The 12,191-nt window shown below is 38.9% G+C and overlaps 1 protein-coding gene across 1 annotated transcript; it reads left to right on the top strand.

Moving 5' to 3' along the window:
• The first annotated feature begins 209 nt into the window (after positions 1 to 209).
• Positions 210 to 770, top strand: LOC134222471 (uncharacterized). The gene has a single exon (XM_062701624.1). It carries the CDS (start codon positions 210 to 212, stop codon positions 768 to 770), a length of 561 nt encoding a protein of 186 aa, XP_062557608.1.
• The last annotated feature ends 11,421 nt before the right edge of the window (positions 771 to 12,191 follow it).

Genomic DNA, 12,191 nt, shown 5'->3' with positions numbered 1-12,191 from the left:
TGAATATAAAGTCTCCATTGCGAAATATGAACCTATTCATGGATGAGTTTGGACTTCTGCGTGTTGACAGTCGTTTGCGCTATTCAAATGCACCGTACGACTCTCGTTTTCCAATTTTGTTACCGGCCAACCACCAACTTACTATTATGATTGCAAGATCGGTGCATCTCAAAACATTGCATGGAGGGCCTTCCATCTTACTGGCCACAATGCGTCAGCGTTTCTGGCCACTCCGAGGTCGGAACCTAGCTCGAATGGTGGTGCGGCGGTGTGTTACTTGCTTCCAGTGCCATCCCAAGTCCACTAATCAAATCATGGCGCCGCTACCAGCCGTTCGTATTACACCAGCACGACCCTTTTTGTACTCGGGAATGGATTATTGTGGGCCGTTCCTCGTTCGGCCATTGAGTGGAAGGGGCGCATCTCTGTTCGTGTGTCTAGTGGTAAAGGCCGTGCATATCGAGATCGTTGTTGATTTGTCCGCTGCGTATGCCATCAAACGTTTTATCGCGCGCCGCGGCCGTGTCGTCGAACTTCACTGTGATAATGCGACTGCATTCGTCGGAGCAGATCGCGAGCTCGCGGCTTCACGTGCTGAATTCCTGCAGCAATTCAAAGGAGATGAGTGGCGACATTACTGTCTGGACAATGGGATCAAGTTCCAGTTTATCCCAGCACGATCGCCACATTTCGGGGGTATCTGGGAGGCTGGAATTAAGTCTCACCATTTTCGCCGCATAATGGGACTGCAGGCGTTTTCGATTGATTAATTTCAAACCGTCGTCACGCAAGTCGAAGCGGTACTCAACTCACGCCCTCTAACCCCATTGACAGACTCCCCGCAGGATCTTGCCGTCCAAACCCAGGACATTTTCTGGTTGGGGAGCCTCTGGTCGCCCTTCTTGAACCTGATTTAAGCCACATAAACCCCGGCCGCCTAAGCCGCCTGCAAGAAATGAAAAAATCGCTGCAGGACTTATGGAACCGTTGGTCGCGGAATTATATCAGCCATCTTCATCAGCGCCCAAAATGGAAGCAGCAACAAGCCAATCTACAACCTGGGCAAATGGTGCTGCTGAAAGAACCTACACCACCACTCCATTGGCCATTAGGACGAGTTATGGAAACTATTCCGGGCAATGATGGACTTGTTTGGGTGGTTATTATTAAGACGGCTAACGGCCGTTACAAGCGTGCAATCGGCGAGGTATCGGTCCTCCCGATCGATGACGACGCAGCCGAGGATTTCCAGTGATCGATAATCGGTTAAAACTAATCGTTTCAACAGAGGTAGTGAATCGTATGAAATACGGCAGACTTCAGTGGGCTGGTCACTTAGTGTGAATGTCGGAAGAAAGAATAGCGAAAATAATATTCCACAGAGAACCAGATAGGGGCCGGCGATTTCGTGGAAGGCCACGAACACGCTGTCTGCACGCGGTGGAATCGGACCTTTGGCTTAGGACCTTTGGCTATATCGGTAAATTGGCTGAGAAACCTCGCAGTTAATAACTGTGGAAGTGATTAATGAACACTAAGCTGCGAGGCAGCTCTGTCCCAGTGTGGGGATGTAATGCCAATAAGAAGAAGAAGAAGTTTTCCAAAGTAAATAGTTCCAACTTGCTCCATTTTATTGTTTTTCGATTGTTATTCATTATATTTTTCCATATAAACTTCCATTGGGTTTAGCATCGCCCAAACGTTGACCGATTTGGCTGGAATTTTGTCCAGAATGATTTGAATAGTAAAGTAATAGTAAAATTTGTTATGAACAACAAATGAAGAACACATTTTGCAATCATAGCAAAGTTTGTTATTCATTTATCATTTGCATTTTCATCATATCAATAACAGCTGATTTTTTTATTTTCTTTTCTTCAAATATTTTGCTATTGGTTTGTTATTATACTAGCTAAATGAGTTATTTATGAGTTATTTGGTAGAGCAATGTCTGTTATTTTTGTGCTATCTTAGCAACTATATCAAACAAACTAATATCAGATTTTGCTATTCAGTTATTCATATATTAATAGTAAAATTTGATTTTATTTGTTTTCTTCTACCCGGGTAATGGCGACTTATTGGTGTGTAAAAATCAATAAGTCACTGTACTTTCTGACAGTAGTTTTGGTCAACTCACCCTCCAAAAGCCCTTTCTTCCCTTCCTCTCATCCAGGAATGGACATGATTGACAATTGACATTTGTTTTTTACTAAAAATAATGTTTCGGGTATATGCTACATTCGGGTTAATGTCATTCAAATATTGCATTCGGGTACTTGGTTTTCGGGTTTTTGTCATTCGGGTACTTGGTTTTCGGGTATGTGTAGAACCTTCGGTCATATCGTTCGGCCAAATGACTTTCGACCGAATTGTTCGTTACGTCAAATGATAAATTTGGCTTGTCAACTTTCGGCCTAATGGCCTTTACACAAACTACTCGGTCGAATGGCTTTCGGCTAATTTAACAAATAAACATATATAGACTTTTTACCTTTCTCGTATTATAACTATACGTATCCAAAGGTCATATGTTCACTCCAGAAACAAACTTTTTATAGGAGACTCAGCTTGACGAGCTGAGATTATGCCTGCCTATGCAAGTGTATGTGTGTGTATGTATAAGGGCAAACATAAACTCACTTTTTAGGCACTTATTCTTAACCGATTTACTCGCAACAGATTGCATTCGACGGATAATTCTGTCCCATTGTTTTCTATTGAAAATTGATCATATCTCAGATCGCACTATGTGATCAAAAATTATGGTCAAAATACTTTTTTTATATGAACGAGAAAGACAGCAACACCGCTAGGTGGATTAATCAAGATTTTTTAGTAAAACCCCCATCAAGCATCCGTTTTTCTTAATTTAGTATGGATTAATCGTGAAAGGATTGTGTCGTCGATTTTGTCACGCGAAATCGTTTAAATGATTCATAGGGTAACTGTACCGGTTTTGGCCAGTTTCTCGCTCAACTCTGAAAATAAAGCAATTTTGCGGGTTTTTTAAGCTGTAACGGGAGATATATCCCTTATGTTTGTGCGCTGTGGGAACTGGTAGATAGTTTTTATAAAATATGCATTTTTCAGACTTGGCCAAATTAGGCAATAAGGTGGCCAAAACCGGTACACTTACCCTACAAGATTCAAGAAGTAATTTGAGCTTGTTGAATTCCAAATACTTTTTTTCTGTATGAAGCACGATAACCCTTTCTCGTATATTGCTTCTTGTAGCTTCCGGCCGGCAAAGGCACCCAATTGCAACAAGCACCGAGAAAATGTTCGTCTTCAGCCAGATGCTCGTTAACCATTCCCATTGGCGGCGGTGGTGGCATACGTACATAAACCATATCCAAGAGTTTCGTTTCGGGGCAGTATGCTTCCGAAGTTTCATCATTGCCGAAGTTTAACAATAAATATAAACAGAACAATTTTCTCCTCAACCCCTTCCCAATGTCTTATTTTTCTCGTTCTGTTGAACAACTGTTCGAGAGGTTCCTGACTGCCCTTCCCCCCAAGGCCGATGTGTCTCCGAAATCTTGACTTAACGCCCTGGGACTAACCTGCTATCGTTCTCCCCCTAACCGCTGCTGTGCCGGCAGCTTTCTCGAAGATCGAAAAAGCCACAATTCATTTTATTATTCTTGGGTAGATTCTTGTTTGCTCTCGGTTATAATGGCTCCTTGCTGCAAAGTTTAACGATGTTAAAATTTTACTCCAGTTGTACAAACGAGAATTTTAAGAGTTGTGTTTTGTTTCGGATCGTGGTAGCTACCAGAATCGAACCTTTACGGTGTCTGCGAACAATTGATCCAGGGTGGTATAAATTTTACTGCCATCACCATGTCGTCTGAGAATCATTATCATATGTTTTCGGTGATGAACTTTAGATCGTTGTCTGACGTGACAAGGCATTGCTTAATTTTTACTGAGCTTTACGGTTGAGTATGAATTTTGAAAAACTTTTAACAGTTTATTTAGAAATCAGCTTTGCAGCTAGCTATTGATCATTAACCCAAAATATAGCTTCACTGCTTAAAAGAAAAGCGTCAAGCAAGATTGAAATTGCTCGTGTAATAAATAAAACTATAAACATTCCAACATAATCCCCTGATTTCTACACCTTCATGTGCTTTCATCCAGCAAAAAAAAACCCGAAACTCAATTTCAGTCGAACTTTCCGCAGCCAATCAGCACCATTTGTAAGGTTACTCGCATGTACCTATGTGGGTGGATGGATGAATGAATGAATATCGTCTGTGCTGTGGCGACTTTTGCTGCGGAAAGTTTTTAAATGACCATTTTCCGTTTCATTGGCTTTTGATCAATTCTATTTCCCCCGTCCACAGCTGGACAAAATGCGAGCCAAAGAGAGGAAAACGGTCACAGTCGCATGGACCGTAGAAAGAACCCTAAATCAAACCAGACACGTTCGTTTCCGAACCGAAGTTGGTTCTTTTCTTACCTTTAAGCTAAATGGCTCTCCGTCACCTTACAGAGGGGGAGGATGGGGAAGATGACGGTCGTCAGCGCCACTACCGCACCGACCAGTCACATTCAGTTCCAGTCAGCTGCATGTAGCTAAGTTCGAGTGTGATTTGAAAAGTGAGCAAAGTCCTATAAATTTCCACATTTTTTTCGCCCGATGCTGACTGAAGGGATCTACACTCTTGCTGGTTCATACACATAAGATCGAGAAAATGGCGCAGAGGTGGAGGGATAAAAGTTCGTCGTAATAGATAAAAGCAGCCAGTATATTTACAGCTGCAGTTTGAAAGCCGAACGTGTGCAAGTATCAAACAGGCGAAAAGAAATTCTTTTTTTAGGAATGAAAAAAACTTTTCGATTGTGACCTGGTCAAGGCTCATGGTAAATGTGTGTTGGTGTGTGTCTGTGTCTGACAAGGTGGGACACAGAGGTGGTATGTTGGAAAAACTCTAAATACCTTTCTTTCCACATCCCATGCTGTTGGAGAAAGGATGTCCATACACTGCTCTTCTCTATTTCAGTGGTAATTGCCGAACCGAAAGGTTTTAGCTTTACATGGAAAACAACAGAAAAAGGCCACGATTAGTTCATTTTTTGGAAGTGCTGAATTGTAATTGTGTGTCAATCGACTAACTTGTTGAGAACCAATATTTCTAAATTCCGGGCAATTTTCAAAGCATACTATCAATACACTCAACCCTCAAGAATTTTAAACATTATTGACATCCAAAAGTAAACCTATAAGAAGGCACTCTTGGAAACCTAAAGAACTAAGTAGGGGAACTGTTCCGTTTTTCATTTCACTGAACATATATTCATCTCAACGCAAATTAAAGAAAAACAGGACCAATCTCGCCACTTTTTTTTACTAACACGCGTGCTCAATGGTGAAAAAAATCACAAAAATAAGAAACAAATTAAATTCCTTTTCATTGCTTTGCTTTTGATGGGATGGAAATAGGAGCTATGAGATGAAATGCCGAACCGTTCCCCTAGTTGTTTTGCGTCTTCAATGTTTGCCTTCAACAATTGTTGTATTATAAAAACTCATATGTGAATAGGGTAAATGTCCGATTTTGGACCCCTAGAGGAAATGCTTTCCAATATCTGCTTATATCTATTGAAATACAGGTTCGATACGGGCGGAAATCACACCACTTCAAAGATGAATGTCTTAATTATGAAATCGAAATTCGAAATGGGCTTCAGTTATTGATAAATCGGTGAAATTTGCAACTTTCTGTAATTAAAATATTGGACAGTGCAACATATTTTGGACCCTCAAATGTACACATTTTGGACACCCCCAATTAAGTCTCTTAGAAGTCGAATTTTCAATTTGCTCTAGCCAATTGTGCCAAAGCAAAGCCTTATCTTTCGATTGGCATACATAAATAAAATGATTCCTGCGTTTTGAATTCTAAATTTCGAACTTGAACTTGTGTGCATTTTGAGATTTTCAGCGATGTATGCTTCACAGAATAACGCATTGTAACGCTTGCCAGCTTGTCCTAACTGATTTCATTCAAATTTTATCTAAACATCGTTAATTTCGCACAGGAAACTAGTTAAACAAATGCAGAACAACATTATTCTCTTGAAGCCAGTTATGGAATTAGCAGCGGCATTGATTTTGGTTCAGAATTCAAGAAAATGTCACCAGGAAGGTCCAAAATCTGTAGGGGTCCAAATCAAGATGGTTACCCTATGTACATTATGTGGATGATTTTGATTTGAAAAATGTATTGGAGGTAACCACTTTTCTTCGATGGGACTCGAACCCACGACCCTCAGTACGATAGACTAGTGCTTTTAACCAACTAAGCTACTTCGCAATTTAGCGGCTACTGAATGAGTTCGAGATTCCCACACACACGAAACACTCACCATCCATTTGCCAACACTTCCACATAGTTAAAACATTTGACCTCAGATTACGAGTGGTGAGGAGTGAGAAATAATAAGTGATTTGTGAGAAGTGTGGAATAGGAAGTGAGAATTTATAAGTGAGCTGTGGGAGGTGAGAATTGAGAAGTGAAAAGTGAAAAGGGAGAAGCGAAAAGTCGATGTGAAAAGTGAGAAGTGTTCAGTGAATAGAGAGAAGTGAGAAGCGAGAAGTGGAAAGGGAAAGCAATCGAATACTCTGTGTTCGTTCATGAATATAAAAAACCCAGCGACTGTGACTTTGAAGAAGTCCTTGAATACAACAAAGCAAACTATGACAACATAAGACATAAGCTAAGTAGATTTAACTGGAAGCAAATTTTAGAGAATGAAGGTAATATTGAATCTTCCGTTGATGTCTTTTATAACATTATTTTGATATTATTATTGACGAGGTCCCAAAAGAAGAAAACGACGGAGCGGAAATTCAAAATATCCAATTTGGTACAATAGGCAAATAAAAAATTTAAAGAATCGCAAACAAAAATTACATAAAACTTACAAGCTAGACAAGACGAATGAAAATTTGGAAAAATATTTGAACATCTGTGATCAATTAAAATTAGCAATTGATGTAGCATTTGAAGAACACAACACGAAAACAGAAAACGAAATAAAGTCATGTCCAAAGAACTTCTTCAATTACGTAAAATCAGACAATTTTCCGTCAACCATGTATTTAGACGAACGCGTCGGTAATTGCTCGGAAGATATCTGTAATCTTTTTGGAGATTTCTTCCAAGAAATATACACCACCTTTTCGGAACAAGATCGCGACCTAGATTTTTTTGCGCCTATCCCAGAATTCGCTAGGGATATCGGTGTTAATCAGATCATGGTGAACGATATTCTAAACGCTTTAAAAAACTTAGATGCATCTAAAGGCCCTGGTCCTGATGGTATTCCACCGATATTTATGAAGAGTCTGGCTAAAGAGCTGACTGCACCTTTGTTTTGGCTCTTCAGATTGTCATTGAATCCGGAAATTTTCCCAGGGTATGGAAAAGCTCCTATCTTGTGCCTATCTTCAAATCAGGCAAAAATCTGACATTCGTAATTACCGTGGAATAGCCATTATCTCTTGCATTCCCAAACTTTTTGAATCCATTATCAATGAAAATTATTTTCACAACTTAAAAACAGAATTACGAATAAGCAGCATGGATTTTTCAAAGGTCGCTCTACCGCTACAAATTTAATAGAATTCATTGACTATTCTCTTAATGCAATGGATAATGGTAACTACGTGGAAGCTCTATACACTGACTTTAGCAAGGCGTTTGATCGTATTAACATTCCAATGTTACTCTTCAAATTGCAAAAAATTGGAATTGAGCCAGGACTCCTTAGATGGCTTGAATCTTATCTCACAGACCGGCAACAAATAATAAAATTTAACGGAAAGAAATCCAATCCCATTCAAGTCACTTCAGGAGTTCCACAAGGCCCTCATCTTGGCACTCTTCTATTTATATTATATGTAAATGACATTACCTTCATTCTCAAAAATATAAAGATTTTAATTTATGCCGATGACATAAAGCTATTTATGGAAATAAAAAATGAAGACGACATAATCATATTCCAGAATGAAATACACATGTTCTATACATGGTGTAGAAAAAGCCTATTGCAACTGAATGTTAAGAAATGCAACATAATATCATTCAGCAGAAAAAGAATAACACCAAATACACAAATTGTATTAGACATAATACTGAAGAAAGACACGAAAGAGTTAAGGATTTAGGAGTGATTTTAGATTCGAAACTAACTCTTGTTGATCACTATAACACAATCATCCACAAAGCTAATAATATGCTAGGCTTTATCAAGCGTTTTTGCTTCAACTTTCAGGATCCCTACACAATCAAAACACTATATATTTCATATGTACGATCTATACTGGAATATTGTAGCATTGTATGGTCGCCTTATACAACCACACATGAAGAAAGAATAGAGTCAGTACAAAAACAATTTCTATTATACGCTCTTCGTAAATTAGGTTGGACGTCATTTCCTCTTCCATCTTATGAAGCACGTTGCATGCTTATAAATATACAAACTTTGAAAGAGCGTCGAGAATGTGCAACGGTTTCATTTGTTAACGATATAGTTTCTCAACGTGTTGATTCAACTGAAATTTTAACGAAATTCAACTTTTACATACCTTCTCGGCTACTTCGACATAGAACATTATTTTTAACCAACCACTGCCGAACAAATTACGCCAAATTTGGGCCTCTCAACCGAATGATGGCCGTTTACAATCAACACTGCGAAACTATTGACTTAACAATGTCTCGGCATAACATTAGACAGTATTTCCAAAGAACAAGCATTACAAATTCAGCAATATAAATTCAAAATCAAAATTATACATCACTTTACTAAAAAAAACCTATTATTTAATTATACTATAGCATTACAAAAACAAACATGTATATGTATATGTACTAGTCTACGTTGGTAGACGAAATAAAATAAAATAAAGTGAAAAATAAACTACTGTGAACGAACTGAAAACTAAGGACTAAAAATTGAGAACTGAGAATTGAGAACCGAGAACCATAAAGCGAAAAACGAGAAATGCGAAGTAATAATTGGGAACTGAAAAGAGAGAGGTGGGATGTATAATAAGAGAAGCGAAAAATGAGAAATGAGTTTTGAAAAGTGAGAAAATAATCACTATTCCTTCTGGCCTTCTTTCCATATTTCTTTCACCTTCTTCTATCTTCGTTATTCTTACTTTCTTCAGTTTTTTCTTTATTCTTTCGTTCCTCTTTATTCTACCTTCTTCTTTTTTATTATGCCTTCTTTCTTCTTTTTTCTTCCTACTTCTTTCTTCTTTCACTTTCACTCTTCCTCATTCCCTTTTCTTTCGTCTCCCCTCTGTTTGCTTCCTTCTTCATTCTTTCAACTTCCTTCATTCTTACAATTAATTCCTTTCTTTTTCCTTTTTCCATTTTACATCATTCTCCTTGAGTAATTCTCGCTGAAACCGGGCCACTATTTGCACGAGATTCTTAAAAAGTTAAAAATGCCTAAATTTATATTCTTTCGAAAGCTTTCGGCGAGTAAATTAAGCATACGAGTTAAATTCTTCAGAAGAATGAACCCCTCGTTAGTTATACACGAAATCATTTTAATGGACCCCTCGATTTTTGTCAATTCTTGACTCACCAAAAGTATCATAACTCCAACATTTCTCAACCGATTGTAGAGATCAGCATATCGTTGGAAAGAGGAAGAGTGTATCCTCAATTTGCAATAGTAAAAATAGAAGCAGCCATATTGAATTTGGCCGCCATCTTGGATTTCTTTTTGAAAACTAATTTTCCGCCAGGTTTGCAACCACCGATTTCAAATATTAATACATCCATGGAAGGCTTAGCTTATATTGTGCATTATGTCAAAAAATGTCAGGTGTAAATTTCTTCTATCAAAAGTTATGTACGATTTACCAAATTATTTTTTGAAGGCCCATCTGACCAAAGAACATTATTTTTTTGGTTAATTTGATACTAGGACGTCAGTTCCTTGATTTCATACACTATTCTAAGCCAAATATGTTTCAAAAATGAAAAGCATATCTACTACAGTATTTTATTTGAAGGGCTCAAAAGTTTGGAGCATAACGGAGCCGTTTTCAAGTTATTGTATTAAATAATTCAAGAATTTTGGTATTGTTAAATAGTACATAACTTTTGATAGAAAAAACATACACCTGAGATTTCTTGACACAATGCCCAATATAAGTTAAGCTTTCCATCAATGTATTAATATTCAAAATCGGTGGTTGCAAACATGGCGGAAAAATAGTTTTTAAAAAGAAATCCAGAAAATCGAGGGGTCCATTAAAATGATTTCGTGTATAACTAACGAGGGGTTCATCTTTCTGAAGAATTTAACTCGGATCCTTAATATACTAGCCGAAAGCTTCCGAAAGAATATAAATTTAGGCATTTTTAAGAACCTCGTGCAAATAGTGGCCCGGTTTCAGCGAGAATTACTCCCTTTCGTTTTCCTTCTTTCTTTTCCCTTCTTTTTACTTTCCTCTTCCTTCTTCTTCCTTCCATATTCCTTTTCCGTCTTCTTCCTTCCTTATTCCTTCTTGCTTCTTTCTTCTTTTTTCTTTCTTATTTCTTTTTCTGTCTTCATTCTTCCTTCTTCCTTCATTCTTGTTTCTTTTTCCTCCTTTTTTCCTCCTCTCCTTCATTCTTCTTTCTTCCTTTTCCTTCTTGTTTCTTTCTTTCCCATCTTTCTCTTCATTTTCCTTCTTCCTTTTTTCTTCTTCTTCTTTCATCATTCTTCTTTTTCATTCTGGTTCCTCGATCTCTCTTCCTTCTTCCTGCTTCCTTCTTCTCTCCTCCCCCTTCCTTATTCCTTCCTTCTACTTCCTTCTTATTTCTTACATCTTCCTTCTTATTTCTCCTTCTTTCTTCTGCCTAATTCCATCTTTCTTCCTTTTTCTTTCTTTTTCCTTTTTCTCCTTCTTCCTCTTTTTTTCCTTCTTTCTTTTTGCCTTTTTCGTAAACAAAGTATACGTAAAGGCTATATATTCGCTTCAAAAATAAAATTTTAATAGAAAATACGGAGACCCAAAGTGTTGTATATCAATCAGTTCGACGATTGGAGGTGATGTCTGTGCGTGCGTGTATTTTTTCTTTTTTTATAAGGGTTAAAGGCCATCAAAAATCTGCGCGACAGACTCCTTAAAGGCGAACAGGGCTGGGCTCCTTCTCGACCTGCTAAAAATGTGCCTCCCGGATGATTCCGGGTCCCTTATCCTCCTTGCCTCGATCCCCCCGGGACCACGGGATGCTGCGACTACACAGGATTTTGTTTTTACACGATTTTTTTTCGCTCGTATTTTTGATCGTGTGACTTCAATTTGCCACCAAACTCTTCGCAACATGTTTAAAAAAAATCCAGAATAAATCAAAGAAAAATCACATGATAATTAATATACGTTAAACATTTAGGATGAGTGGAAAATTGAGAAAATGTAAATCGCGTAAAAACAAAATCCAGTGTACTTCGAGGAGGCTGTGCTCATGCACTTCTTCTAAAATTCCGGTCCCTAGCTTATGCTGGTTCGCCGATTGGCTGGGTGATCCACTGCTACTCGATCCCTCGGCGGTCATGCCACAAACTTCCTAACTTGAATCCTCCTGACTCCCCCCGGCGTCGAGGGTGGTTGACCAGTTCCAGTGAAACTTCCGCACTGATGGTGCCCCGACTACCGGCGGCTATCGCAGGGGAGGGTTCGCGACGTTAGGCATAAGGACATTAGGCATAAGTACGTTAGGCATAATGGACGTTAGGCATAACGGACGCTAGGCATAATGTACGTTAAGCAAAATGGACGTTTGGCATAATTCTGCCTTCTTTATGTCATGGGCTGTTCTTTGAGTCATTTCATGCCTAACGTCCATTATGCCTAGCGTCCGTAGTGCCTAACGTCCATTATGCCTAACGTACTTATGCCTAACGTATTTATGCATAACGTACTTATGTCTAACGGGGTATACCCGCAGGGGACGCTTTTGCGCATTGCGCCTACTTTCTCTTCGGGTTGCAGAGGTAGTCCGACAGTTCCGGTGGTGGATGACTTCCGCACCGGCGGTGTCCTACATACCCGAAGCGCTTTCTTCTTCGATTCTTCAGACTTCCGGTTCGCCGGCGCCTCGACGACCCGAGGCCAAAACTGCACACTGGACTCACACTGGATTTTCCCCCGAGACTATGCT

Source organism: Armigeres subalbatus, chromosome 3 (assembly GCF_024139115.2).
Source record: "Armigeres subalbatus isolate Guangzhou_Male chromosome 3, GZ_Asu_2, whole genome shotgun sequence".
NCBI classification, from domain to species: Eukaryota; Metazoa; Arthropoda; class Insecta; order Diptera; family Culicidae; genus Armigeres; species Armigeres subalbatus.
This window is presented reverse-complemented; position numbering and strand designations above follow the sequence as displayed.